General features: G+C 33.9%; 1 protein-coding gene across 5 annotated transcripts in view; it reads right to left on the reverse strand.

Annotated features, from left to right (window-relative positions):
* Gphn (gephyrin) overlaps positions 1–27323 on the reverse strand; it is a 598126-nt gene that overhangs the window by 435602 nt on the left and 135201 nt on the right. For 4 of the 5 annotated variants that reach the window (XM_076850343.2, XM_076850346.1, XM_076850344.1 and 1 more), the window contains exon 2: positions 22357–22435. In XM_076850343.2, coding sequence (XP_076706458.1) covers positions 22357–22435 — 79 coding nt within the window. Of the gene's footprint in view, positions 1–22356; positions 22438–27323 lie in introns of those variants that run through there. The other variant, XM_076850345.1, reaches the window with a different exon arrangement.

The following is a 27323-nucleotide window of genomic DNA, read 5'->3' on the forward strand; positions in this document are numbered from 1 at the left end:
CTCTAGATGATAATGCCATCCAACTAAAATTTCTTTTGAAATCTTGGAAGACCCTCAAAAGACAAGTGGTGTAAAAAATCATAATTCATTGAAACTATGAGATAATAAATGTTATTTTTTAAGCAAGCAAGCTTGTGGTGATTTGTTATATAGCAATATACAACTATGCAATAGGCAATGTAATTACAGATGTCAAAACTTTGTTTTAATAATTAATTTCAACCTCTAAACTTATTCATCTTCAGCCAACTGGGCTTCTAAACAGTGCTGCATATTAATGAAGTTTCCATTTCTTCACACAACCACTTTCCTCCAGCTTCTCCTCTATCTCTCCAAGATTCATTATGTTTCTCTTTATTTTTTAACAAAAACTTCATTTTAAATATTGCCTCCTCCAGGAACAATTTAACAGTCTTACTATTAAGACTTTGCATGTCTATATAATAATATTTTTCAGTTATAGTATCATGATGGAATTCTGAATGTTAATGTTTAACTTCCTTTTCCTTTTGGTTTATAGTGAAAATTTTCTCTTCTTGAGAAAAATAAAGTTATAGAAAAGTAGAAATAATCTGTTGCTAATACAACTGCTGTTTGACCAGGAGTAAATAAATGAATGAATTCATGTGCGTCACTGCACATTTATGCATGTGTATTATTATAATGTCAACAAGTATGGAAGAATCATTACTAATTAATTGAAATATAAAATCCTTTATATTTGTTATATATATTATTACCAATATCTGATACAATTGTGTAGGCAAGCAAAATGTGCCACGTTAATAATAATTATTCTTGACAATGCCTAAGGTCTTCTTAAATGAACTTAGTTTTTATTAGTCTTTTCTTTGGGAACCATGTTTTCCTACATTTACTTACACTAACCCACCATTTCAGCCATAAATATTTGTCTCATAATCAGTGAATCAAAATATCCCACCATCTGCTCATACTGATTAGTTTGGGTTGATCAGTGGATAAGTTACAGTTAAGAATAAGAGGTTCTGGTGTACCATTCCGCATTAAGGTGATTATAGATAAAAATAATGTACAGTACATGTCAAGAAGCTACAAGAAAGAACGTTTATGATTTTCACCATAAAAAAGTCATAAATGTTAGAGGAAATATATAGTATATAAAAATATAAATAAAGTTTTTACTCTTCTATGATTTTTTACATTTGATAGAGCTCATGGTGCCAGAAAGAAGGGGAGGAAGGAATTATAATAAGTTGGCAACCATCTTCCTGGTTTTATGCAGAAAGCCTGGTAAGACTAAACTCAAGAAAGATAAGAAGAGATAATGGCAGAGGGTGTAAGAAATAAACCCAGTGACATAAAAGCCCAAATCATATTCCCTGAAGTTCTCACAGTTCTTTCTTGGTTCTGAGAGAAGTACTCTTTACATACCTTAACCAGTCAAGTCTAGGTTTGCTTTTTAAATTATTTTGAATTAGGTTCTATACACTCTAAAAATGAAGAATCAAGTAAAATGAAAATTGAAGAATCAAGTAAAATGATACACTATTTCATTAAAATTTTTCATTTTCCATTTCCTAAATTTTATTTTATAATTCATAAATAGAGAGTCTATAAATTAATGGGGTACCATATATTTTTTCAATACATAATAAATTGCATAGAATTTAAATCAGACTATAAGCACATATCTCTCAAACATTTATGATTTCTTTATGATGAACACTTTAAAAAACCGCTTCTCATACTATTTTGAAATATACAGTACATTACTGTTACCTATAGTTACCCTGCTGTCAACAGCATATTAGAACTTCTTACGCTTAAGTACCTGTAACTTACTACCTACTTATCAACCTTGACCATCCTTCTCCAACCTCCTCTACCAGCCTTCCCGGGCCTCTGGTGAATACCATTCTACTCTCAACTTCTATGAGATAAATTTTATAGATTCTACATGTGTAATATGATGCCACATTTTTCTTTGGGGGCTTGGCTTGTTTTTATTAACATAATAATAATTTCCAGTTCCAAATATGTCATCACAAGTGAGAGGATTTCATTGTTTCTCATGGATGAATAGTATTCCATGTATATGTGTATATACACACAAGATTTACCCATTCATAAGTGCACTTTGATTTCTTCCATTTCTTGATATTATGAATCATGCTTTAATGAAAATAGGATTGATTATGTCTCTTCTACATATTTCTTTTGGATAGATACATAGTAGTAGAATTGCAGGATCATCTGTTAGTTCTATTTTTAATTTTTGAGAAATCTCCTTGGTGTTTTTCCCAATGGCTATCCTAAAAGGGCTCCCTTTTCTCCACATTCTGGTCAGCATTACTTATCTATTTAGTCCTTTTTAATATTAGCCATTCTCACATGGCTGAGGTAATCTCTCATAATGGCTCTTTTGATTCATTATACTGAACATTTTTTCATAAACCTTTTGGCCTTTTATGTTTTCTTTTGATAAAAGTCTATTTAGATCTACTGCCCACTTAAACCATTGAGTTTTTGGATTTCCTTATATATTCAGGTTATTGACTTCTTATTACATGTAGTCTTCAAATACTCCTTCCCATTCAGTAGGTTATCAAAACATCATGCTACTTGTTCCCTTTACTGTGCATAAGCTTTTTTATTTGATGCAATCCCACTTATGTAGTTTTGCTTTTGTGGACTGTGCTTCTGGAATTCTTGTCCAAAAAATTATTGCCCGTTTCAATATCCTAAACCATTTCCCGTGTTCTCTTCTAGCAGTTTCATATATTGAGATCCTACATGTAAGACTTTAAATCTTGTGTTTTTATAACTGGTGAGAGATAGAGGTTTCATTTCATCCTGATACATATGAATATCAAATCTCCCAAGCCCCATTTATTGAAAAGACTGTCAATTCTCCAATAGGTGTGTTTTTAGCAACTTGGTCAAAAAAATCAGTTGGCTATGTCTGTATGAGTTTACTATTAGGCCATCCATCTTGTTCCACTGGTCTGTATCTGTTTTTATGACAACACCACAATGTTTTGATTACAACAGCTTTCTAGTATGTGCTGAAGTCAGGTAGTATAATGCCTTTTGCTTTTTCTTTTTGCTCAAGATGCCTTTGGCTACTAAGGGTTTTGTGGTGGTTCCCTATAAATTTTAGAATTGAAGAATATGTACGACTATATTTAACAATACTGATTCTTCCAATCCATGTACATGGAATATCTTTCCACTTTTTGGCATCCTCTCCATTTTTTTTCATCAATGTTTCATAGTTTTCATTGTAAAGTATATTCCATCTCATTGGTTAAATTTATTCCTAGGGTTTTTTTGTTTGTTTGTTTGTTTGTTTGTTTTGTTTTGTTTTATAGCTATTGAAAGTGGATTTGCTTTCTTGATTTCTATTTCAGATAAGTCATTGTTAGCATATAGCAAACCTAGTAATGTTTGTATGTTTGTATCCTGCAACTTTGCTGAATTCATTTATTATTTCTAATAGTTTATTGGTGGATAAACTCTTTGGATTGTGTCTGTGTATAACTATACCATCTTCAAACAATGATAATTTGATTCTTAGTTCCAATTTGGATGCCCTTTATTTCTTTCTGTTGCCTGATTGCTCTGGCTAGTACTTCCAGCAATATACCAAATAAAAGTAGTACACATCCCTTGTCTTGTCCCCAGTCTTAGAGAGAAACCTTTCAGTTTTCCCCCATTCAGTATATGTTGGTTTATTATAAATGGCCTTTATTATGTTGAGATATGTTCAGTGAATGTGCAATTTGTTCAGTGTTTTTATCAAGAAAAAATGTTGGATTATAGCAAATACTTTTTCTGCATCTACTGAGACGATCTTAAAGATTTTGTTCTTTCTTCTTTTGATCTGGTGTCTATTATGTTTACAGATTTGTATATAGTAAACCATCCTTGCAACCCTGGCATGGATCTTACTTGAACATAGTGAATAATCTTTTTAATGCAATGCTGGATTCAGATTGCTAGAGTTTTATGAATTTTGGAACTATGTTCATCAAGGGTACCGATATGTAGTTTGTTTGTTTGTTATGTCCCTATTTAGTTTGGCTATTAGGGTATTGTTGGCCTTGTAGAATGTATTTGGAAAATTTTCATCATTTAAAAAAAATAACTTAAGGAAATCTGATATTAGTTCTTTAAATGTTTGGTAGAATTCATCAGTGAAACTATCTTTTCATGAACTTTTCTTTGATAAAAGGCTTTTTGTTACTTTTAGTTATTGGTCTGCTCATGACTCAGTCTTCATAAGATGTGTCTAGAAATTTATTCATGTCCTCTAGGTTATCAATTCATTGGCATATAATTTTTATAACAATATCCAATCTTTTCGATTTCTGTAGTATATTTATACTATTTCTCCTTTTGTCTCTCATTTTTTATTTAGTCTTCTCTCTCAGTCTAGCTTATGATTTCACTAATTTTTTTAAATTTCATTCATCATTTCTTTGTTAATATCCATTTCATTTATTTCTGCTCTGGTCTTTATTATGTCTTTCCTAATATTAATGTTGGGTTTGATTTGTTTTTGTTTCCCTAGTTCTGCGAGTTTTAGCAATGGACTGTTATTATGAGATCTTTCCAATTATGATATGGGATTGATTGCTATAAATTTTCCTCTTTTTGTCAGATCTCATGTTTTGGGCATGATGAATTGTCAAGAAGTATTTTTAATTCATTCCTGACTTCTTCCTTAGCCCACTCACTAGTTGTTCAAAACCAAGTTTTTTAATTTCCATGTTTTTATATAGTTCCCAGAGTTTTTTCTTGTTATTGATTTACAGTTTCATTGCATTGTGGTCCAAAAATATACTCAATCTGATTTCAATTTTTCAAAAATTCATCAAGTCTTATTTTGTGGCATATTATACAGTATATCCTGAATAATGTTCCATATGTTGATGAAGAAAAAAATACGTGTTCTTCAGAAGTTGAAAGGAATGTTCTGCGGATGTCTGCTAGGTTCATTTGGTCTTTGCTGATTTTCTGTCTGGATGATCTACCCATTATTGAAAGTCCACAACTATTACTATATTGGAGTCAATCTTTCCCGCTAGGTTTATTAATATTTGTTTCATTTCTTTGGGTACTACAATATTGGTTGCACATGTATTTAGAAATGTTATTTCCATCTGATAAACTGACCCCTTCATTATTTCTAATGACCCTCCATTTTTCTTTTTATTGTTTAAAAAGAAACTTTATTGATTTAAAGTTTGTTATATCTGATATAGGTATGCTACTCATGATTAATTTTGGATTCCATTTGCACAGAATATCTTACTCCATTTCTTCACTTCGGGTCTATGTGTGATCTCAGAATTGAAATGAGTCTCTAGTAAGCAACACTCTGTCTTTTTTAAGTGGAGACTTTAATTCATTTATGTTTAAGATAGTTATTGATAGGTAGGTTCTTACTACAGCCACTTAATAAAAATTCTTCTATTTTTTGGGGGGATGGGAGTGGGGGAATTCCTTACTTTTTAATTTTTTTTCAGATCTTCCGTGTTAAGTAATTTACTCTAGTACTGTATTCTGACTCCTATTGTTTTTGGTTTGTCTAGTATTTTTCCTTTGTGGTTACCATGAAGCTTATAATAAACATCATTTTATTATAACATGCTATTTTTGAAATTATAGCAACTTAATATGATCATGAAGAATAGAAACAAACAAGAGAAAATATACCAATAAGAAAACAATATTTGCACTTCCTGTCTTCTCTCGCTGTTTAATTTCTTATATCCTATTTGACATCTTTTTATATTACCTCTCTCCCAATATACTAATATAATAATTAGTATTTTTATTATTGTATTTTAGACTCCATGCTAAAGATATGAATAATCACAATGCTTATATAAAACAGATCCTTTTAAATTTGTGTAATTACTCTTACCAGTGACTTTTATAGCTTTTTTTTTGGCGGGGGGGGGGGGATATCTTTATCTCTTCTTCATTTCGAAAGGATAGTTTTTCTGACTACAGTATTCTTGGTTGACAGCTTCCCACTTCTCTCCTTCCAAACCTCCCCTTGCCTGCAATATCATGAAAATCTCAAGCCACTCTATCCTGGTCTATAAGGTATCTTTTAAGAAGTTTCCTGTCTAATGAATTGGGACACCCATCTGTATTATTTCTTTTTCCTTGAAGCACTGAGAATCTTCTCTTTCACCTCTGAGAGCTTGATTCCAAGTTGGGGTAGATTCAATTGAGTTAAATCTGACTACTGACTTCTGAATTCCCTCTACCTGGATATTTGTATCCTTCCCTATATTATTTGTTATTATTCTCTATATTATTTCTTTCCTTTTATTAATGTTGGCTTTCATTTGTTCTTGTTTTTCTAGTTCTGTGAGATGCAACAGTAGAGTATTTATATGAGACCTCTTACTTTTTGAGGTGAGATTCTTATAAACTTTCTTCTTAGTCCTCTATTTTTTTGAAATAATAACAGAAAACTTATTATTTGTTTGGATGCACTCTCTACCTGTTTGACATTCAAATCCTTCTTGAACTGCAACCCAAATATTTGCTCTTATACTACTGAACAAAAGTTCACATAAGCTTTCTTCATTAATTTTCTTTTTCAACTGTATAATTTCAAATAGCGTATCAAGTTCACTAACTTTGTCTTCTGTTTCATCTATCCTGCAATTGATGCCTTCTATCACGTTTTAGATTCACTGAGTATATTTTTCAGCTCAAGATTTTGTTTGCTTCTTAAAAACTGTTTCCATCTCCTTGATAAGATTCTTTATTAGAGTATTGCAATGTTTCTGTTTTTTTTTTTGTTGTTGTTGTTGTTGTTGTTTCAGACTCATTGAGTTTCCTTAAAAAGAGTTGTTTTAAAATCTCCACGTGTTCTCCCATACTGAATATTATTTGGTCAGCTTCTGGAAATTATTCTGAGTATTAGGTGAGGTAATGGTTTCTTGAAAGCTCTTAAAACTTGCAGAGAAGAGATGTCATCCAGGCATTGAAGTATTGGGTATTTATTCCAGTCTTGATAATCTGGCTTTGTTTGTGCTTATCATTCCAAAAATTCTAAACAAGATTCTTATGATCTCTGGAACTGTATTAACTTCCACTATTCAGTACTGGATGGTGTCCAGGTCCAGATTTGCCTGTTTTTGGTGTGTTGTTAATGTTCTAGCACTAGAGGGCAACCCAAGTCCAGGTTTGTACAAATATATGTTGATGTGCTATTCAAAAAGAAACAGAAGAGTACCTATAAAACATAGTCTATCCCTACAAACCTCTCCCTGGGGTTGCAGTTGGTCCTGTCCACAGTTACCACTTTGTATCATGCAATACAGGATTCTGCCTATGGATGTACCCGCCAAAGGCTCCTATGTCATACCTGTAACCGACAATGCTGTCAAGTTGCCTCACACCCTGAGCCCACAGCCTGCCAAGACCAATACAGCACTGTTAAAGGACCCACATTGGTATGAACTACCTATTGCTAAGATAGACTCATGGCCCAAGAACACTGCAACCAACTCAACTGGAACTACATGTCTTAGAACTTCTGGCACTACAGCTATTCCAGAGGTCTGTATTCAGGCAGGTCTAGGAAGGGTGCTGTTAGAATCTATTCAATGTTAGGTTTCACGAGCCTAGTTCTGTTTTCCAGGGAAAAGTCTTGTGGGTATTACCTTGACCAACCCCGAATGATTAGGTTAAAGTAGTCTCTTGGCCATGCAAGCTAATGTTTAGCTGGGTTACACCTGAATTTCATGGTCACAGGGGCCCACACAGTCTCACAGGAAGGATGAGTGTGCTCCAGGCCCACTTCAAGGTTATAAATAACGCAGGCCAAAACTCCAGTCTTTCCCAATACAGCTCACATCTCCACCTGATGCCAGGTCTTATCTAGAGGCATGATTTGTCTGTTAGTCCTGGCCTGTGAACTAGGCCTTCAGTTTCTAGACAATTCTAAGTATTAACCACAACAGGCCTTACACTGGGCTTCAAGACATCTATGCTAGTTAGTTTTCATACAGTATTCCCCAGCAACTATAGGAGTCTTGTTCCCCACTCTGCCTCATATATTTGGAGGAAAGGAGATTGTTGCAGTCTATTGCCTGGCCTTACATGGTTCAAACAGGTCAACTCATAGGTATTAGGCTGGGGGCAGAGGTCATAGAGCTTTGCTAAGCAGTGGGTATCATTGTGGCAGGTCTAGTACTATGATTCAAGAATAAGGTCTGGATTTAATTCTTTCTCCTCCAGCAAGCAGGAGACATCTGTCTCCACCCTGAGCTGCTTATGATTGGAGGAAAGGTCACACAAACAATTCTCTCCTTGCTTTCTTCATTTTGTTATACTAAAAGCAGGCAAGATTGTTTCTTATCTGATGCAAGGATCTTTGTCAACCATCTTGCTCTCCCACCTTATTTCATTTAAATGTTTAAAGATTGAATTGTCTATCTATATGACTCAGGCAGAAATATTAGATATTATCCATCTTCAATCATATTTCCTTAATCATAGGAACTATGTCTGTTTTATGCTAATCACTAAATACATAAAGCATCACATACTACTTTTTAATGTAAATTTTAAAGTGAATAATCCATTTAAAATTAAACATACTCTCAGGAGTAGGGGAAAATGAACGAGTTTTCTAAAAGTTCTATTATGTCTTTTGGTTTGTTGTGCTAACATAGTATAACAACACGATAGCACCAAGCAAGATTAAACTGTATTATACCTATATGCCTTATAAACCAAAATATATAATTCATCAAATTAAAAAGAAAACAATTAAAAATAACAAAATTTTATACTTAGAAGACAACTTTGATAGCTCTTTTAGATTTAGCAAAAATACTGGAAGTAGGGCAAAGTAAAAAAATCGACAGTGTTTAAAATACTGCCCTTGAAAAAATAAATTTCTACACCAAATGAAATTTATCTACAGGAAAACAAAGGATAACAATGCAAAAAAACTTCTGTTTTGTTTAATAGATAATAAAGGCCACAAATATACTCTAAAAATAAAATGTTATAAATAGTTCATAAAAAAAAATTAACTAAATTAATCTACATGAGAATGTAATGCCCTATGGAAAATAACCCCTTTAGAAACCACTGTTTATCCTCTCCTGACTGTCATTTTTAAGAAATTCAATTCACCATAGCAACCTGCCTTAACACCAGCAGATAAGTACAAGCTATATTTAGTGATGATTGCTTTTCAGACAGAAATCCTGCCTTTCCTTCATATTTAATGCCATGATCCAAGGGACTAAAATATCATTTAATCAGACTGTTGTATGATGACAAGTATACTCAGGGGGATAAGGCTGTGTTTCTCAATGACCAAAAGAATAAAGATTCCATTGAGTGGTAAAATTTGTAATGTACACAAAGGAAAATAAAATATCCATAAATATAACTATAATTTTTCCTTTTTTCTTTAAATTGTTATTCTTTAATCGCTAATATCTGACATAATATATTTCAATTAGCAGGTTGCTACTGTTGTTTTTTAATCAGTGCACTGCACTTCCAAGCTGGTATCAATTAATTAAGGAAATTTTCTTTCCAGAAAAGGGGGAAATGGAACCATGGGGAGGAAAGGAGGGAAGGAAAAGCGAAATACTAGGGAATAATATCGGCCAAACTATATTGTTATATAGTGTGCATGCAGGAATATGTACCAAATCCCACCATTACATTCACGTATAATGAGCCATTAAAAAATATGGTGCAAAAAGAGTTTTTTCCAAAAAGCAATCTTTATAGGTGAGTTATAATAACAAAAACACCACTATATAGAGGAGTTATAATAAGAATAGCAGCAGAGCAAAAATGGAAAAAAAAAAACAATACAAAACTGAAAAGATAAATTTATCAAAATGCTATGGTTACAAAACTACTATGGATTTAATTGTGCTTTTAATATTCTTTGCAATAATAGTGAAGAGAATTTCTGTATTGAACTGACAGTTTTATATAGTTTGCTTCAGAATATAAAACAGTATTATAACAATAAAAAAAATACGTGTTTCCTCCTTTACTTTCTAAAAGAGGTGTATCGAAGTCATTATTAAACACAAGATAAAAAGAAGTAAAGTTCAATTAAAAATACCAAGAACAGGGCTGGGGTTGTGGCTCAGTGGTAGAGTACTCACCTAAAACAGGTGAGGCACTGGGTTCAATCCTCAGCACCACATACAGATAAATAAATAAAGATACTGTATCCAAAATATTTTTTAAAATACCAAGAACACATACTGGATTTTTGGGTAATAATTCTTTAATGTACTTTTTTTAGTTTAGATGAACACAATACCTTTATTTTATTTATTTTTTTGTGGTGCTGAAAATCAAACCCAGTGCCTCACATATGCTAGAAAGCTTTACCACTGAGCCACAATCTCAGCTGGGGTCATAATCTTATACCCATTAGAATAGCTATTATCAAAAATAATAAAATATAGGGGATCCAACATGACAGCCAGCGAGGAAGCAGCACTTTCAATATCTCCACATTAACCTGATCAGAAACACCCATTAAAACAGCTTCATTATACCTACTGAGGGTCTTCTAGCAAAATTCCGTTGAAAGGAGACCTGCCAGGAATTAGTAAGTTTATTAGAGGTGACACTTTGCCCCAGACAAGTGAAACTTGGCCGGCAACGCGGGTGCAGAGGAACAATCCCGCGGCCACCGGCCGCTTCTGCAAGCGGCAGGCGGCCCAGAGCAGCGCGGCAGAAGGGTTCCCGCCCGGCCGGCAGACAGCTCCCGCCATCCAGGCTCCCCTGGCGGCCCCGCTCTCGCTCTGCGAACAGCCACCCCGCCCGCCTAGCTCTTAGCCACGTGACCGCAGCCGCCCGGCTCTACAAGCGGCCCCCGGTGGCTCTGCTCCGCGAGAAGGGTCCCTGCCCGGCTGGCAGACAGCTCCCGCCATCCCGGCTCTGCTAAAGTCATCGCCCACCCGGCAAACGGCTCCCCCCCCAGACGACGTGAAGGGAATCTAACCAAGCCTCTATGAAATAGCGACCTGGGATCTAAAACCAGAGATTATGTCAGACCAGAGACAAGCCAGTTCCACCCCTCCCTTCGGACACTCCGGCAAGGAGCCAGGGGCCCGCCATAGCAGAGAGGGGAAGTCACCAAAGTTCGGCCAAAGAGATTCCTTCCCAGCGGAATCTACTTTAGAAGGTGTGTGGTTCCCACCCACACCAGATACAAACAACCGGGAAATTTCATAATCTCTCTGTGGGCACGACCGTACGGGCCAAAGGACTCTCGACCCCCAACTCCCCCTACTGGCAGTGACGTGGGCATGACTGTAGGGGCAGAGGGAAGCAGAGAAGACTCCCCACCCCCAACCGCCAACTGAGAGGGCTTGACGGTAGGAGCGGAGGGAAACAGAGGACACTCCAGACCCCCAACTCCTCCTACCGCCAGCAGAGTGGTCTTGATTGTAGGGGCTGAGGGAAGCAGAGGGGATCCTCGACCCCCAACTCCTATTACCACCAGCGGCAACACCAATGGTCTTAGCCGCCAGATTTCTAAGGTGTACCCACCAAAGGAAAAATTAAACTATTGATTCCCAGACCACAGCTCCACAGCACTGGGGCTTAGATGAATGACAGAGAGAGTGCTCAGTCGTTGGGGAAATAGAGCACTCGGTGGGGCTGAAAGTGTAACCAAATCCTTGGGGACTGCCTCCAGTGAGCAGGACCTGGCTGGCTGGCAGGAGGAAGGGGAGGAGGGGCCGTAGAAGTGAAACGGCTCTGGACCAACAGGATTGAGAGACTCCCAGGAGCCGCCTTACAGGGATTACTGTTGACACACTGAGGGCAAATCTCAGCCCGGAGGGCACAGTTTTGCCTATGGGAAGAGAAGAAAATGGATCTCTAAGACCTAATTTTATTTCTTATTTCATTTTATTTTTTTTCTCTCCCTTTTTCCTTCTTTCTCTCCCCTTCCAACTTTTATTGTTCCTTCCATTCTCCTCTATGCTATCTATCTCCCTCTCCTTCTTTCTTTTCAAGAGCACCTTCCTTCCCCTTCCCCCCAACTTTCATCCCAAGCATTAAGCCCTCCATTTGGTGTAACTGTCTAAATGCAAATAGGTAAATGTTTCGAGGCCAACTATGCTGCTCCTAAATACCTAGCTACTACCAACACCCTGATCCAATCGACGGTTAGTACACCCCTTCAGTAGAGCAATCTTCTAAAGTAGCCTAGACATACTAATCCTTATACCTGCATAGCACCTAACCTAAAGTCCTAAGAACAAAAAACAAACCACTATATGTATACAAAATCTGGAAGCCCTTTATAAATTGAATGAATCAGCTCTAAAGAACAATAAAGCCCAACATCTATAGGCATAATCTCACACCACAAAGGAGAGACAACAGTGATAAACAAAGCCAAAACAAATGTATAGGAGAAAGCAGTTACAAAGCAGTCAAACAGAGCTGGAAAGCAACGTGAACAACATGAAAAAACAAGGGAAAAAAGGATTACAAACAATGCAGGACAACTTAAATATACAGGAGGACCTAGAAGCATCAGAAACATGGACCGGGAAAGAAATCAAGGCATACCTAACTCAGATGGAACGGAATATTAGAGAAGACATGAGACAGCAAGTACAAGCATTGAAAGTATATTTTGTAAAGGAACTAAACACACAAATTCAATCTGCAAAGAACGAGCTTTACCAGAAGATAGAAATTTTTTTTAAAAATCAAACAGTAATCCTAGAAACGCAAGAAACCATAAATCAGATTAAAAGCGCTAACAAGAATATTACAAATAGACTAGATCAAGTAGAAGTCAGAACATCAGATAATGAAGACAAAGTTTATCAACTTGAAAAGAATAGAGTCAACACAGAAAGGATACTTAAATCTCACGAGCAATCTATCCAAGAGATATGGCATCTCATCAAAAAACCAAATTTGAGAGTCATTGGGATAGAAGAAGGCACAGAGGTTCAGTCCAAAGGAATGGATAACTTATTAAATGAAATAATCCTAGAAAACTTCCCAGAGATGAAAGATGGAATGGATTGCCAAATCCTGGAAGCCTACAGGACCCTAAACATCCAAAACCATAATAGACCAACTCCAAGACACATAATTATGGAGATAGCTAACATACAGGACAAGGAGAGAATATTAAAAGCTACGAGAGAAAGGAGGCAGATTACATTCAGGGGTAAACCTATTAGGTTAACGACTGATTTTTCATCACAGACTTTGAAAGCGAGAAGATCCTGGAACAACGTATTTCAAACTGTGAAAAATAATGGATTCCAACCAAGAATACTGTATCCAGGAAAATTAAGCTTCAGATTTGACAATGAAATTAAAATCTTTCACGATAAACAAAAGCTAAAAGAAATCGCTGCCAGAAAACCAGCACTGCAAAGCATTTTGGGCAAAATTCTACAAGAAGAGGAATGGAAAAATAGTGCCCAAAACCAACAGCGGGAGGTATCTCAGTAAAGGGGGAGGAAAACAACCAAAAAGTAAAAACTAGCCAAACTAAAATAAATAAATAAATAAACATGACTGGAAGTACAAATCATATTTCAATTGTAACCTTAAATGTTAATGGTCTAAACTCACCAATCAAGAGACACAGGCTAGTAACCTGGATCAAAAAAACAAATCCAACAATATGCTGCCTTCAGGAGACTCATATGATAGGAAATGACATACACAGGCTGAAGGTGAAAGGTTGGGAAAAATCATACCACTCACATGGCCCTTGGAAACAAGCAGGAGTGGCCATACTCATATCGAATAAAATCAACTTCAAACCTAAGTTAATCAAAAGGGATAAAGAAGGACACTATATCCTATTAAAAGGAACTATCCACCAACAAGACATAACAATTATTAATTTATATGCACCAAATAATGGTGCAGCAACATTCATAAAACAAACTCTCCTCAAGTTCAAGAATCAAACTGACCACAACACAATAATTATGGGTGACTTCAACACACCACTCTCACCATTAGACAGATCCTCCAGACAAAAGCTGAAAAAAGACACTATAGAACTCAATGACACAATCAATAACCTAGACTTAACTGACATATATAGAATATATCAACCATCATCCAGTGGATACACGTTCTTCTCAGCAGCACATGGATCTTACTCAAAGATAGATCATATATTATGCCATAGGGCAACTCTTAGTAAATATAAAGGTGTGGAGATAATACCATGCACAATATCTGATCATAATGGAATGAAACTGGAAATCAATGATAAAAGAAGGAAGGAAAAATCCTGCATCACATGGAAAATAAACAATATGTTACTGAATGATCAATGGGTTACAGAAGACATAAAGGAGGAAATCAAACAATTCTTTGAGTTAAACGACAATACAGACACAACATACCGGAATCTATGTGACACAATGAAAGCAGTTTTAAGAGGGAAATTCATTTCCTGGAGTTCATTCCTCAAAAAAAGAAAAAAACCAACAAATAAACAAACTCACACTACATCTCAAAACCCTAGAAAAGGAAGAGCAAAACAACAGCAAACATAGCAGAAGACAAGAAAAAATTAAAATCAGAGCGGAAATCAACGAAATTGAAACAAAAAAAAAAAAACATTGAAAAAATTGATAAAACAAAAAGTTGGTTCTTTGAAAGAATAAATAAGATCGACAGACCCAGACCCTTAGCCAAGCTAACGAAGAGAAGAAGAGAGAAAACTCAAATTACTAACATACGGGATGAAAAAGGCAATATCACAACAGACACTACAGAAATACAGAAGATAATTAGAAAGTATTTTGAAACCCTATATTCTAATAATAGAAGACAGTGAAGACATCGATAAATTTCTTAAGTCATATGAGCTGCCCAGATTGAGTGAGGAAGACACACACAATCTAAACAGACCAATAACAAAGGAAGAAATAGAAGAAGCCATCAAAAGACTACCAACCAAGAAAAGCCCAGGACCGGATGGGTATACAGCGGAGTTTTACAAAACATTCAAAGAAGAATTAATACCAATACATTTCAACCTATTTCAAGAAAGAGAAAAAGAAGGAGCTCTTCCAAATTCATTCTATGAGGCCAACATCACCCTGATCCCAAAACCAGACAAAGACACTTCAAAGAAAGAAAACTACAGACCAATATCTCTAATGAACATAGATGCAAAAATCCTCAATAAAATCCTGGCAAATCGAATACAAAACCATATCAAAAAAATTGTACACCATGATCAAGTAGGATTCATCCCTGGGATGCAAGGTTGGTTCAATATATGGAAAACAATAAATATTATTCACCACATCAATAGACTTAAAGATAAGAACCATATGATCGTCTCGATAGATGCAGAAAAAGCATTCGACAAAGTATAGCATCCTTTTATGTTCAAAACACTAGAAAAACTGGGGATAACAGGAACTTACCTCAACATTGTAAAAGCTATATATGCTAAGCCTCAGGCTAGCATCATTCTAAATGGAGAAAAACAGAAGGCATTCCCGCTAAAATCTGGAACAAGACAGGGATGCCCTCTCTTACCACTTCTGTTTAATTTAGTCCTTGAAATACTAGCCAGAGCAATTAGACAGACAAAAGAAATTAAAGGCATAAAAATAGGAAAAGAAGAACTTAAAATATCACTATTTGCAGACGATATGATCCTATACCTAGAAGACCCAAAAGGGTCTACAAAAAAACTACTAGAACTAATAAATAAATTCAGCAAAGTGGCAGGATATAAAATCAACACGCATAAATCAAAGGCATTCCTGTATATCAACAACAAAACTTCTGAAATGAAAATGAGGAAAACCACCCCATTTACAATAACCTCAAAAAAAATAAAATACTTGGGAATCAACCTAACAAAAGAGGTGAAAGATTTATACAATGAAAACTAAAGAACCCTAAAAAGAGAGATAGAAGAAGATCTTAGAAGATGGAAAAATGTACCCTGTTCATGGAAAGGCAGAGCCAACATCATCAAAATGGTTCAACGCAATGCCAATCAAAATCCCAACGGTATTTCTTGTAGAAATAGATAAAGCAATCATGAAATTCATATGGAAAAACAAAAGACCCAGAATACCAAAAGCAATTCGAAGCAGGAAGTGTGAATCAGGCGGTATAGCGATACCAGATTTCAAACTATATTACAGAGCAATAGTAACAAAAACAGCATGGTACTGGTACCAAAACAGGCAGGTGGACCAATGGTACAGAATAGAGGACACAGAGACCAATTCTCAAAATTACAAATTTCTTATATTTGATAAAGGCGCTAAAAGCATGCAATGGAGAAAGAATAGCATCTTCAACAAATGGTGCTGAGAAAACTGGAAATCCATATGCAATAAAATGAAGCTGAACCCCTTTCTCTCGCCATGCACAAAAGTTAATTCAAAATGGATCATGGAGCTAGATATCAAACCAGAGACCCTGCACCTGATAGAAGAAAAAGTTGGCTCCGATCTACATATAGTGGGGTCGGGCTCCAAATTCCTTAATAGGACACCCATAGCACAGAGTTAAATACAAGAATAAACAAATGGGACTTACTTAAACTAAAAAGTTTTTTCTCAGCAAGAGAAACAATAAGAGAGGTAAACAGGGAACCTACATCCTGGGAACAAATTTTTACTCCTCACACTTCAGATAGAGCCTTAATATCCAGAATATACAAAGAACTCAAAAAATTAAACAATATGATAACAAACAACCCTATCAACAAGTGGGCCAAGGACCTGAACAGACACTTCTCAGAGGAGGACATACAATCAATCAATAAGTATATGAAAAAATGCTCACCATCTCTAGCAGTCAGAGAAATGCAAATCAAAACCACCCTAAGATACCATCTCACTCCAGTAAGATTGGCAGCCATTATGAAGTCAAGTAACAATAAGTGCTGGCGAGGATGTGGGGAAAAGGGTACACTTGTACATTGCTGGTGGGACTGCAAAATGGTGCGGCCAATATGGAAAGCAGTATGGAGATACCTAGGAAAGCTGGGAATGGAACCACCATTTGACCCAGCTATCGCCCTTCTCGGTCTATTCCCTGAGGACCTCAAAAGAGCATACTATAGGGATACTGCCACATCAATGATCATAGCAGCACAATTCACAATAGCTAGACTTTGGAATCAACCTAGATGCCCTTCAACAGATGAATGGATTAAAAAACTGTGGCATCTATACACAATGGAATATTATGCAGCACTAAAAAAGACAAAATCATAGATTTTGCAGAAAAATGGATGGCATTAGAGCAGATAATGCTAAGTGAAGCTAGCCAATCCTTAAAAACCAAATGCCAAATGTCTTCTTTGATATAAAGAGAGCAACTAAGATCAGAACAGGGAAGAAGAGCTTGAGGAAAAGATTAACATTTAACAGAGACGAGTGGGGTGGGAGAGAGGGAGAGAGAAGGGAAACTGTATGGAAATGGAAGGAGACCCTCAATGTTACACAAAATTACATATAAGAGTTTGTGAGGGGAAAGGGAAAAAAAAACAAAAACAAGGGAGAGAATTAAACAACAGCAGATGGGGTAGAGAGGGAAGATGAGAGGGAAGGGGGGGATAGTGGGGGATACGAAGGGTAGCAGAATACAACAGTCATTAATATGGTATTATGTAAAAATGTGGATATGTAACCGATGTGATTCCGCAACTTGTATTTGGGGTAAAAATGGGAGTTCATGACCCACTTGAATCAAATGTATGGAAGATGATATGTCATGAGCTTTGTAATGTTTTGAACAACCAATAAAAATAAATAAATAAATAAAAATATACAAGTTATAGCAGTGTCAGTGAGAATGTAAAAAAAGAAACTGGAACCCTAATATATTAATTGTGGAAATGTAAAAAATGTAAAAAAAATGTGCAGTTGCTATAAAAAATAATTATGATAGTTCTTCAAAAAATTAAAATTACAAAAGACGATTCAGCAATTCCACTTCTGGATATATATACAAATGACCTATTTGTACATTTATGTTCATAGGAACATTACTCCCAATAGCCAAAAGCTAAAAGCTATATAAGTGTTCACTGATGGATGAATGGATAAACAAAATGTGGCGTATACATACAATGGAAAAATTTCCCTATTTGACTCAAAGGAAAATTACTAATATGCTTCATTCTGGATTATACTTCCAGTATTCTGAGATGGCCAATTCTTCCATGCATTAAACAACTTTTTCTCTGTCAAACACAACACATATCTAAAATGGTCACACCTAAGATAGTCCTTAATTTTAAAAAATCTTAGTAAATAAAACACATCCACATACATGACATAAAATCAGCTATAACACCCACCCAAAACAGTTGTATGGGCATCATATATAGTCCCAACAAATTTTTATAGTTGTTTTCTCTTGTATGTTTTCTTTTATCTAAGTTCAAATAACTATTCCAACAAAAATAAACAACAAGGAATCTAAAACACAAATATGGTAACATGCTTTGAGTCTTATCTGCAGCACATATTCAAGGGGATTTAAAAGTATTGAGAATTTAAGAATCATCTCCATAGAAAATACAACTGAATATAATTTAAAACAAAAAATATAATTTAAATATTTTACAGTATGTATTTTATAAATAGTAGTCATCTCTCCAGAAGAAATGTTATAAATTATTTTTATAACTTAAATAGTGTACATTTCTATACTTGAAGAGAAGAAATAATAATATCATGGTAATAATGACTTGTTGTTTGGATGAAAATTGTGTAAACTTACATGTTTTTAATATGTGATGACATCAAGTTAAACTTGACAACACATTTCAATATCCTATTGAGAAACCACAACAGTAAGAAGAATGTGTATAACACAACACTAACTAATAAATTATACATATAGCAAGGGAAATCAACTTTAAAATATTCACAAACATAAACAGAAGATAAGCTATAAAAATAGTCATTTATTTTGAAATTTAGCATGCATGCAAATTATTAATTCAAATAAAACCTTAGGCAGTGTAAGTTTTCAAGTCTCTGATTATACTCTGTATGTCTCTGGTGATAGTTCTTTTTCATTATGAATTTTAATAATTCAAGTTTTTTCACCTAATTCTTTTGGTTAGTTTGGGTAAGGGTTTATCAATTTCATTTATTTTTTTTTCAAAGAACCAAATTGTTGTTTTCAAACAACCAGCAATTTCTTGAACTGATTTTCTCAATCATTGATTTTGACTGTTAATCAGGTAAAAGTGAATGTCAAGTTTCTCTTCTTTGTCTTAGACTTAACAGTTATAGGATTGTAATTGAAGCATCCACATGGTCTTACACTTTAACCCTTACAGGCTTGTGAAAGAAGCATGTATTCTCAGAAACTGAAAAAACTCATCAGATACCCACTTCTCCTCATCCTTGCCAAAAGCCACATTCAGCTCCCATAATTACAACAGATCCAAAGTTACTTGCAAAACCAGGAAGTCTTGCTTAGAAATTCACAACTTACTAAATATCTGTTCTCCCATGTTTATCATATTTGCCCAATAGCTCACTCAGTTCATTCAAGTCTAGTAATTTGTTCTATTACAGTGGAAAAGCAAAATTTGGGGATAGGTATTACAGGTTAGAAAAAATACAGAGTACCTATCATTATGCCATTAGCTTGATACAGATTTATAGTATGAAATAATTTAAATTTTGCCCTTTTGATCTGCCCTCAGGTAGTAAGGACCACATCTAGCTCAGACTACTTTTGGTGAAAACATCATTTATCTGTTTATGTATGTGTGGATACACACATATGTATATGAGAAAATAAACACATATGTACATATATACACATATACACATATATACAAATAAATGATTCAATTTTATTTCTATACTTTGTTCATAGAAATTCTGTACCTGATGACTTGTCTGATTAAGATACTGAACATTCAGCTATGAGTATTAATATTATCCAAGCCTGAGTTTTTTTCAGTCCCACTATTTCCTCCACTGTTATTCTCTTGTGAGTCTCCTGGAGACAACATATTGTCATGTCTTATTTTTAAATCTAATCTGCCAGTCTATTCCTTTTGACACAAGTGTAGGGCATTTACAATCAATGTTACTATTGAGAAATGATCTTTTATTCCATCATTTTCATTTATTCCTAGTTTTTAATTTGTATTATTTTTTCCTTTGATTGACTATTCTTCTAGTTTAGTTCCTCATTCTGCTGTTTTTCACTTTTATTTTTCATTTCTTCTTCATGAAATAGTTTACTGAGTATGTTTTACAATGTAGGCTTTCTCATTATGAATTCCTTTAAGTTTCTTTTTCTTTTTTATCATGGCTGGTTCTTATTTCATCTTTATTTTTACTGGGGATAGCATTCTCAGTTGACATCCATTTTCTTTAGAGCTTGGTATTATTCCAAGTCCTCCTAACATTTAGGGTTGGGTTCCTAAAATCTGCTGAGATCTGGATTGGTTTAACTCTAAATATGACTGGCTATTTTTCTCTAGCAGCCTTTAAGATTGTATCCTTATTCTGTATGTTAGGCATTTTCATAATAATATGCCTAACATAATGGTGGGGGTCTGTTGTAATTTTGTGTATTTGGTTCCTATTTACTTTTCCACTTCATTCTTAAGATTTGGGAATTTTTCTGAAAATATTTCACTGAAAAGATTGTGCCATGCATTCCTTTGGTTTGTATCTCTGAGCCTTCATCTCTCCCAGTAAATCTTAAATTTGATCTTTTCATGTTGTCCAGTATTTTCAGAATTTCCGCTCATGGTATCTTAACATATTTTCTCCGTGATCAACTTTATTTTCAACATCCCTTATTTTGTCATCCTTGCATAAAGCTCTATCTTCTGAGTTGTATAGTCTGCTGGTGATACTTTCCATTGAATTTTTAATGTGGTTTATTGATTTCCTCATTTCGAGCATTTCTGCTTCATTCTTTTTCAGAATCTTTATCTCTTCATCAAAGTGATCTTTCCCTTCCTGTATTTTCTCTTTGATTTCACTCCTTACATCATCCTTTACCTCATATATCAATTTAACTCTGAACTTTCAAACCTTCTCTGATATTTCTTCCACTGTAGTGTTGATGGATTCTGTTATTGAAGTATTTTGGTTTGTTTGGGGTTGTTTGTTTCATTGCTATTTCACATTGTTTGCATGTCTGCCCATTATCAGTATCAGTCTGAGTTGCAAGAGTTTCAACCATATAACCTTATAGTGTCCCTGAAGGTATCTAGTACTTCATGGTTTGGGAGAAAAAAATAATAATGACAACCAATTTAAACAATATACAGCATTAAACCAAATAGTTCCTAGTATGACACCTATAATAGTAATTGTCACAATAAACAGAAATGATGTGATCAGTTATTGCCCATAGTAAAAACAGTAAGTTTGCAAAAGGTTTTACAATTTCAAAGAGTGAACAGGAAGAGAACAGATAGATATAAGATGGTTATGAGGGAGGAGGAGAGAAAATAATTAAAAAATGAAAGGAGAAGTGGAAGACAGAAGAAAAGAATTTGGCTGTTAGCAAAAGAAAAGAGAACTAGAATAAAGATAAACAAACAAGTAAAAACAACATGAAACAAAACCAAAATGTATACTAATCAAAAATCTTAGTCATGAAAAATAACTTACTTCAAAAAATGCTAGAAATGAGGAAAGTTAGACAAATATGAATGTGTATAAATGTCCATGGAACGATTCAGGAGAGTCAAGAAAATAAAACAGATAAATAAGTAGGTAAGTAAATAAATAAATAAGGCTCTTGATGAAAAATTAAGGAATTCCTTCCACTGTGGTGTTCAAAAATAGTCAGTGCTAACACATGCTGGTTGTTTGTTCCAAGTTCTAAAATTCTGATGCCATGTAGAATTTCACAATACAGAAAATTAAAACTTAAAAATTAAATCCAATATGTTTGAGTATATATGGTTATTATATATAAAACTTATTCGTGTTTCTAGCTGTGAATACAAATAAATATTTAAAATATATTCAATGAAGCTTTAAATTGACATGAACCAATTTGAACTCACTTTTCCAAGCAAATCATGTTTCCTGTCCACTATTTACTACCACATTAGAAAGATAACATCAGCCTTAAAATCTGCTTCTTGAAAGTTAAGTTTATGATGACACAATTCCATCTTCTGAAATCTCTTCTATTCCTAAAAAGAATCTATTCCATTCAGTTTTACTACATGTAAAACAAATTATTCAAAAAGAAGAAACTACTGAGCCATAAAATAATTCTCAGTTATAATTCTTTTAAAAAGTTAACACCAATAATAAAGTTTTAAATTATACTTAGTATTAAAAAGCAAATACTCACAAAGAAGGATCTTGTACAAGATCTTTGAGATTTATCCCACTGCGGTCTTCTGCAAGATTCCTGAAGCAACTATCACTCACTACATAGAAAAGAGAAGAAAAAAGAAGATTAATATTTTATTACATTTCATTTAAGCTACTACTGACAAAAAAATAATTTTAAAATGAAAATTGGCTTTTAAATTTTTTTCCAAACTTCAATATTCACTATATTTCAGGACAGGGAGATTAAGTAGCAAATGTTAATATTAAGTAAATAAGTCAACATTTCAATAACTACTAATTTAAGTACACAGACCATATATAAATACAAGATGTAAAATATAAATATAAGATGCACATGTTTGTTTAAAACCTCCATAAAACCTCACTGATGTGTGTGGACTGGTATGACAGACAGAATCTACTAGATCCAAAAAACACAAAAGTTTTGGAAGCTGATTAGCAATTCTAAATATCTAATTTAAGATTCTTAAAAACTAACATTCATAAAAACTAACATTCTACTATTCCATTAAAAACAACACTTATTATATACAATAAAAATTACAAATATGACAAAGAGAAAAGTCTGACCAACAATCAAGAGACAAAGAATAACTCCAAGGAGATCCACAAATGAGTCAGAAAACTTTAAGAAAATTATTTAACGTAAGTTACAGAAAAGAACAACAACAAAAAAAAAAACTGTTCACACTAAGTGAGAACATAGAACTTCAATAAAGAGTTAAAATCAATGAAAAAACTAGTAATTTTAGAAATAAAAAATAGAACATGAAATTAAGAATTTGGCAGGCAAGTTTCATAGATATTTCAACACAATAAAAGACAGGATTAGTGAACTTGAAGATAAATGAGCTGAAAATGTGCAAACTGACAGAGCAAGAGAAAATGGGAAACAACAGAGCACAAAAGATGTGGGAATCAAACAATCAAATGTATTAACAGTCATAACAAAGTGAAAGGAAAGAATGAAAGGAGAACCATCAGAAATAATTAAAAATTACTGTAAATATACCAAAATTGATTCAATATATTAAGTAGCCTTAGGAAGTATAGCTAATACCGCATAAAGAAAGTCAAAGAAAGGGTTGGGGATGTAGCTAGGTGGGAGAGCACTTGCCTAGCATATCCAGGGTCCTGGGTTTCATACACAGAACCTTAACATAACAATAAAAACAGCAGTACCAGCATCAACAACAACAAAATAAAATACAAAAAGTAAGAGAAAAACACAACTAGAAGTTAAAAATGATAAAAATTAGCCAGGCATGGTGGAGCGTATCTATCATCCCAGCGGCTCAGGAGGCTGAGACAGAAAGATCAAGAGTTCAAAGCCAGCCTCAGGAAATTATCCAGGCTGTAAGCAACTCAGCAAGACCCAGTCTCTAAACAAAATACAAGAAGAGGCTGGAGATGTGCCTCAGTGGTTAAGTGCCCCTGGGTTTAATCCCCAGTAACAACAAACAAAACCTAAACTAAGTATTCAAATACAAACTGTGGAATCCAGAAAACAAGGTAAATTATGTTCAAAATGGTGGAGAAAAACTACATATCTAAAAGTCCATAGGTTGCTAAAATATCCATCAAAAACAGAGGTTAGAGTGGAAGGGAGGGGGCATGGGGTTATTAATGATAGTGAATGTGATGATCATTATTATCCACAGTACAGGTATGAAGACACAAATTGGTGTTAATATACTTTGTATACAACCAGGGATATGAAAAATTGTGCTCTATATGTGTAATAAGAATTGTAATGCATTCTGCTGTCATATATAAATAAAAAATTAAAAACAGAGGCAAACAAAAACTAATATACACATACAAAATATTTTCTCATTATTAGCATAAAAATAGTGATTATTTTCAATTACAACTTAATGGTTGCAACTGAAATATACATAAGAAAAAAGAAGAACACTTTTAGTGTTCCATTCAAAGACATAATATTACATTTTTTATTTATATTTTATATAACTTTTATTGGACCCTTAAAATTACAAGTTTTAAGTTCTCAAAATCTAGATATGCCATTGATATAAATGATTTATACATATAAACAATTTTTCATTAAAAATTGGAAAGTGGAAAAGTTAGGACTCATTCCTTACTAATTGTAATAAAATATTCTTTTCATGTGTTTGTAATCAGAAGAGTAATTTAGGTTAATAAATAATTTTCAAACTATGTTTACTAGACACTGAGCCCAAATTGTTGATTTGTTACAAATTTTCTGATTTTTCAAATTTGAACAGAAATCTCTTTACTATTTCCACAGCAGCGACATAAATAAATGAATGAATGAATGTTGCACGCTATAAGATTATTAAGAAAAGCTGTTTTCCAGCTGAGTTTAACTAAAATTGAAGGTATACTATACCATAAATTTGTTTTCATAATGTTACTTGCCCATCTTGCCAAGGAGTACAGCTTAGTTATAAACTTTAGAGCTTGGGAGTTTTGAGAGTTTGGGAGGCTTAATTAAAATGGAATAAACTTTTGGTCTTTTTTTTTTTTTTTAAGAGAGAGTGAGAGAGAGAATTTTTTAATGTTTATTTTTTAGATTTTGGTGGATACAACATTTTTATTTTATTTTTATGTGGTGCTGAGGATCGAATCCAGCGCGATGCCGCTTGGGCCACATCCCCAGCCCAACCTTTGGTCTTTTAATGACTTTCTAGTCAGCTATATGTAAAACAACTTCTGCTAAGGAAGACATTTTTCTAAATACAAGTCGCATCCAAATTTTCAGTCAGAATCAGAACAAGAAATCTAAAAAAAAATTATGAAACTTTGGTTTCCTACTAAATAAATTTATCATTTCTAGTTAAGATTTGTCATCAATGCAAAGGATTTTGATTTTGAATCATAATTAAAAAAAAACAACACTACACTTTAAGAAGCTAGTGACTGTGTTTTCATGTCTAAACCACATCAAACTCAATCATTTTTTGGTCATTAAATTTTTCTGTTTTTCTTTCTTCAGTATATGACACCTACTAGAATTACTAAGAACTTAGCTCCACTGATAAATAAAAATTATGCATTATGCCATCACATAAGTCACACTAAACAGGAGAAACGGCACTAACAGCATGTAGTCAAAATGAACAGTACTAATACAAAAATTTTAATAAACTTGTATCCTAACCTGGTTCATGTCATAATTAGCTTTGACAGAAGAATGGAAAATTTCTTGAAATACTCCATAAAAAAAATCCTAAGTAAAATTCTTAACTAGCTATTTTGCTGTAAATGTCCATCCTTCTGATCTATAGTCATGAGTTGATATTGATATACTAAGCAGTTCACATTAATTATCTCACTTAATTGACACAATCATACAGTGTTAATACTACATGTATCCTCATTTTACAAAGGAGAAAACTGAAGCATGGAGAAATTAAGCATTTCACTACTGATCAAACAGCTAATTACAGCAGTTATTAGGAGATCCCAAGCCCTGTAACTTGAGTCTACAATCTTAATCACTATGTCATACTGACCATAGTCCTCATATATATCTCATTATTCTGGATTGCCATGCATTTCTATAACTGTATAACGTTAAAAGTTATTTAATGAAAATTTATCATTTTAATAAATGCCATTCCAAAGCATTATTCAATAAATGCAGATTTTTATAGGTGGAAAAAACAACAGGTATCTTTCAGTCAAATGATTTGGTAAGAATGCTACATGATATCTCATGGGTTCTATGGAAAAATCAATGGTATTCCTTCCCCCTTTCCAGCCAAACAGCTCTGTTGTTATTTGTTTTATATATTAGAATGCCTTAAAAGATTTTACTTTAGGAAATTTTAATAATGAAATCTGATACAAACTGGATACACACACACATCAAAACAACATTAAATTCTATTCTGCCTATTATTTATTCATGTATTTATTTATTTTTGTGCGGGGAATTGAACCCAGGAGCACTCAACCACTGGGTCACATTTCCAGCCCTTTTTAACATTTTATATAGAGACAGGGTCTCATTGAGTTACTTAGTACCTCACTAATTTCTGAGGCTAGCTGTGAACTCGAGATCCTCCTGCCTCAGCTGTCCCCGCAGCTGGGATTACAAGCATGCACCATTGTTCCCGGATACCCTTCCTTAATTTATAAATGAAAATGATGGTTTATCTATTATCAGCAAGAATCGGCACTCAAACTTATGAAATTCTTGGACATATTTGTAAAATAGAGCATTTAGGAGGGATCTAAACTAACAACAAGGATCTTTCTCTGTATATACTCATCTTTCTAGTCTAGAATCAAGGCATTAGTTGATATTCATTATGTCCTAAGCACTGCAACTATAATGTACTATTATGTATAACCAATGGATTTTTAATTAAATCTTTATATTGCATTTATGGATTATCCCCTATCAGATTATCTCTTTCTCTTTTCAGTGAAAGGGACTGAACCCAGGAATATTGTGCATGCCCAGATTTTGTGTCCTTTACCACTAACCTACATCCCTAGCCCTTCTTTCTTTATAGAATGCCATTAATACCCTACCTTTCTATAATCAGGAAGGATTTTTCTGTAGTAAGAGAATTACTATCTTTAAAAGTTCATGTTTAAAATACTATATGGGAGGAACTAAGCACAATATTTACAATCCTGAGTAGACAATACTGTCTCATGTTTATGACCATAAAAATAAAGCACTTACCAATTTGAAAATTGCTAAGGAGTCAGTAAAAATGAATCAATAATTTATTTATTCTTTAGTTTCTAAATATTCAGTGAAATAAAACTCAAAAGCAAGAAATGACCCTGCAAAAGCAACTGACAATTTTTTGTAAATATAAATTTACACTATAGATTTCAACTAATTTATTCAAAATACTTCTGGTTCTAAGCGTTTCAGATAAGAGATGCTCAATCTATATTTCTCTTCCACATCTAAATCCAAACACTTTCAATCTAGTATAAGAAAAGTTCACT

Source organism: Callospermophilus lateralis, chromosome 3 (assembly GCF_048772815.1).
Source record: "Callospermophilus lateralis isolate mCalLat2 chromosome 3, mCalLat2.hap1, whole genome shotgun sequence".
Taxonomy (NCBI): Eukaryota; Metazoa; Chordata; class Mammalia; order Rodentia; family Sciuridae; genus Callospermophilus; species Callospermophilus lateralis.